This window comes from Etheostoma spectabile, chromosome 21, assembly GCF_008692095.1.
Source record: "Etheostoma spectabile isolate EspeVRDwgs_2016 chromosome 21, UIUC_Espe_1.0, whole genome shotgun sequence".
Classification (NCBI taxonomy): Eukaryota; Metazoa; Chordata; class Actinopteri; order Perciformes; family Percidae; genus Etheostoma; species Etheostoma spectabile.
In genome coordinates, this window is record NC_045753.1 from 18,615,878 (window position 1) to 18,618,922 (window position 3,045).

Genomic DNA, 3,045 nt, shown 5'->3' on the forward strand with positions numbered 1-3,045 from the left:
GAGCCGGAGCAGAGCACCGGATGGGATGGGAGCCGTGAAACCCACATCACTCACCACGGATTGAGCAACCCCCCCCTCCCACACCCCGCCTACCTCCCTCCATCCTCTCCGTCTCTCCCCAGTCTGCAGCCTCCAATACAGCCGCCGCATCATTTTTTCAGAGCAGCAGCCCTCTCCCTCCCTCCCTCCATCCTCTCTCTTCTCTCCATCTCCCTTTCTGCTGCTTGCACCACTGTGGGAATGCAGCGAAGGTAAACGAATCTTAAAGGCTTATTTTTTTCTTCTCCACCAATTCGGGATCTATCATCGCAGACAGACAGCTCTGGAAGCACACGGCTGTCACTCTGGGACAATCAGAGCGGTGTGGCCGGCGTAGGGATTGGACCCGGATCAGTTGGATTTAGCCCGTTACCCCGGACACCACCAGCACCCAGTCTCATTGGCAGATCACATCAGATCCCTTCTGCCCTGCCTCGTTTCAGTTTCGGTGTCTTTTACCGGCTCCCTCGCCACTGGATTACCGACAGCTGGAGCGACCGAGCGGGTGGCCGGACACGGCGAACTAAGGGCAATTCGAGGCAAACTTGAAGTAGCCGACAAAGACTCCTGCAATAGTAAACGGAAGCTCTCTAACGTATGTCGAAAAGGTAAAAAAACTGAAATGAAACCTAAGAGAATACAGAAATAAATAACCAATAATTGGTTTGTATTTTAAAGACCCTAATGCGGCCGATAATCAACCAATTGAGAGTGGAGAACGGTGCTGCCGTAGCCTGGGTTGTTGATCTACGCACGCACACATGCACATGGATTTACAGCTCCAGTCTGAAGCGGATCGATATCCCTTTCCGTTCTTTTTACGTCGGCTTTTTTTAACAAGGGAGTGAAGCATCCTGGGATTTATCATCGCTTCGTTAGCGCTTAACTACAGTGAGGCGTCCCCTCGCTTCGCTCTCTCACCTGTCCATAACCTGTGTGCTGGTGTGTGGAAGTGTGTATATTCTGGTGCATATTTGTGTGTGTGTGTGAGAGTGTGTGTGTGTGTGTGTGTGTGATTTTGGTTTGTTGTCCGCCAGAGGGAGTGTAGGTTATATTGCTTGTGTATGCATTTGAGTACTGTGCCAGCTTTTAATTAGTAGCCTAGTACGTGACTGTGAGTGATTGTGTCTGCTCATGCTTGTGGGTGCTTGTGCATTAGTTAATGTTTTATGTTTGTGCATGTAGATATACAGTATAGGCTAGGTATTGTGTGGGGACATACTTAAGATGCCCAGTATTTCTTCTGCACCACCTCCCCTTCCTCGTACGTATATGCCCTCGTATCATTTGGCCGCCTGTTTGACCTCCTGAACAGAGACGAAAAGCTCCAGCAGGATGAGTGAGCGTTCTGGTGCAAGCAGTCTAGCAGCCATGACGCTGGAGGAGCCAGGTGCTGAACAGGCATCTCCCAGAGCCCAAGGCCCTCTCCGCTGTGGCCCATGTGCTGTGTGGCCTCGCCAGCAGACCTGGCTTTGTGCCGTGCCCCTGGTAATGGGTTTTGTTGGACTGGGACTCAGTCTCATGCTGCTGAAATGGATTGTTGTGGGATCTGTCCAAGACTATGTCCCTACTGATCTGGTGGATCCCAAAGGTAGCATTGGACAGGACCCTATATTTCTCTCCAAACCCAGTGCCATGCCCAAGGGGCCCGACATTTCCATAGCCACCACTACTTCAGCTGCCTCCACCACAGCTATGGTGTCGACTACCACGCCGCTAGCTGCGGATGGTACGGCCCCAGCGCCAAGAACTCGATCAGGGCCACCGGCAAACCACTCAGCCAATGGCAGCACTGCCAATGGAGATGGCAACCGCGCCCCACACCTTCACAACCGTGTTGGCACCCGCATTAGTGGGACTGTGGTTACAACATCCACCACCCGCGCCACCCGACTCACCCCACCACCCAGTGGTAAGGAGGTCACCCCTCGCAGCACTGTCAGAAAAGGAAGCAGCACTGGTAATGGACGTAATGGAGCCGCCAACTCAAAGCCAGGGCAGACCTCGGCCACCGTCACCACTACAGCATCCACCACAACTACAGCTACTGAGAAGACCACCGCCAAGGCGCAGCCGGCCACCTTGCAGCCGGCCACCCCGGTCAAGCCCACGTCACGCTGGAATCACGGGCGCCCAGGCAAGGGCCCTGCCACACGCCCACACCACCGCTTCCGAACACGTAAGTTCACTTCATGAGTTCATGGAGATGTGTGAGGGAGTGCTGCTGTGTAAGGTTATGTGTGGAACTTGAGATGAGTGTTTCACAAGAGCTCTTTTCCGGGTCTTTAAAGTAGTAATAATGTCATAGCTGCCAGTTATCACATATAACTGTATGCCTTGGTATCTGATATGCTTTGATATGACTCATGGTCTGAGAATATAAATTATTTCCCTTTTTATCCACATGGGAAGTGGATATTTCAGCAGCTTAACATTAATCATATTCATTAGCACAGACAGATAACAGGGGATATTCTCAGTATTTTCACCCCTCTCGTCTTTATCTTTCACTTGTGCATTTCTGTAATCCGATATGAATCTTACCTCCGAAGGAGTTTTTTTTCACACTCGTGGTTTAAGTGCCATTAAAGGCAAGGCTCCATCTAGTAGAATTTATTTTGTTTTGTCTGCAGAGTTGGGTTCTTAAAGCTTTGTGATGTGCTGTGACCAAGGACAGCACATTTGTGTTATGAAAACAAACAACAGGACCTGGTGAGGTGTCGAAGTGGGAGAAAGGTTAGCTCTAACCCCCTGTCTAAAGGAATCAGATATAGCAAGGCCACACATCTCATTTAGAAGAGAGGATACTGGATGCAGAGTGTCGCAGGTACTGCTTTCACTCTGCAGGGATACACTGAGAGAGAGAAAGAGAGAGAAAGAAAAAGCCTGAGAAGGGATAGTAGATGTGTAAGGATGAGAATAAGGTTGCAAAGGACAAGTGGATATAGATGGGGTAGGAAATGGAGAAAAAGAGAAGAAATACTTTGAAAAACTACAAAGTAGAAG

General features: G+C 50.1%; 1 protein-coding gene across 2 annotated transcripts in view; it reads left to right on the plus strand.

The window, feature by feature from the left end:
• Nucleotides 1-3: 3 nt before the first annotated feature.
• nrg3b (neuregulin 3b) overlaps nt 4-3,045 on the plus strand; it is a gene marked incomplete at its 5' end in the record, with an annotated part of 215,288 nt that continues 212,246 nt past the window's right edge. For both annotated transcript variants that reach the window (XM_032502026.1, XM_032502027.1), the window contains 1 exon segment: nt 4-2,218. In XM_032502026.1, the coding sequence (XP_032357917.1) occupies nt 1,375-2,218 (844 nt within the window).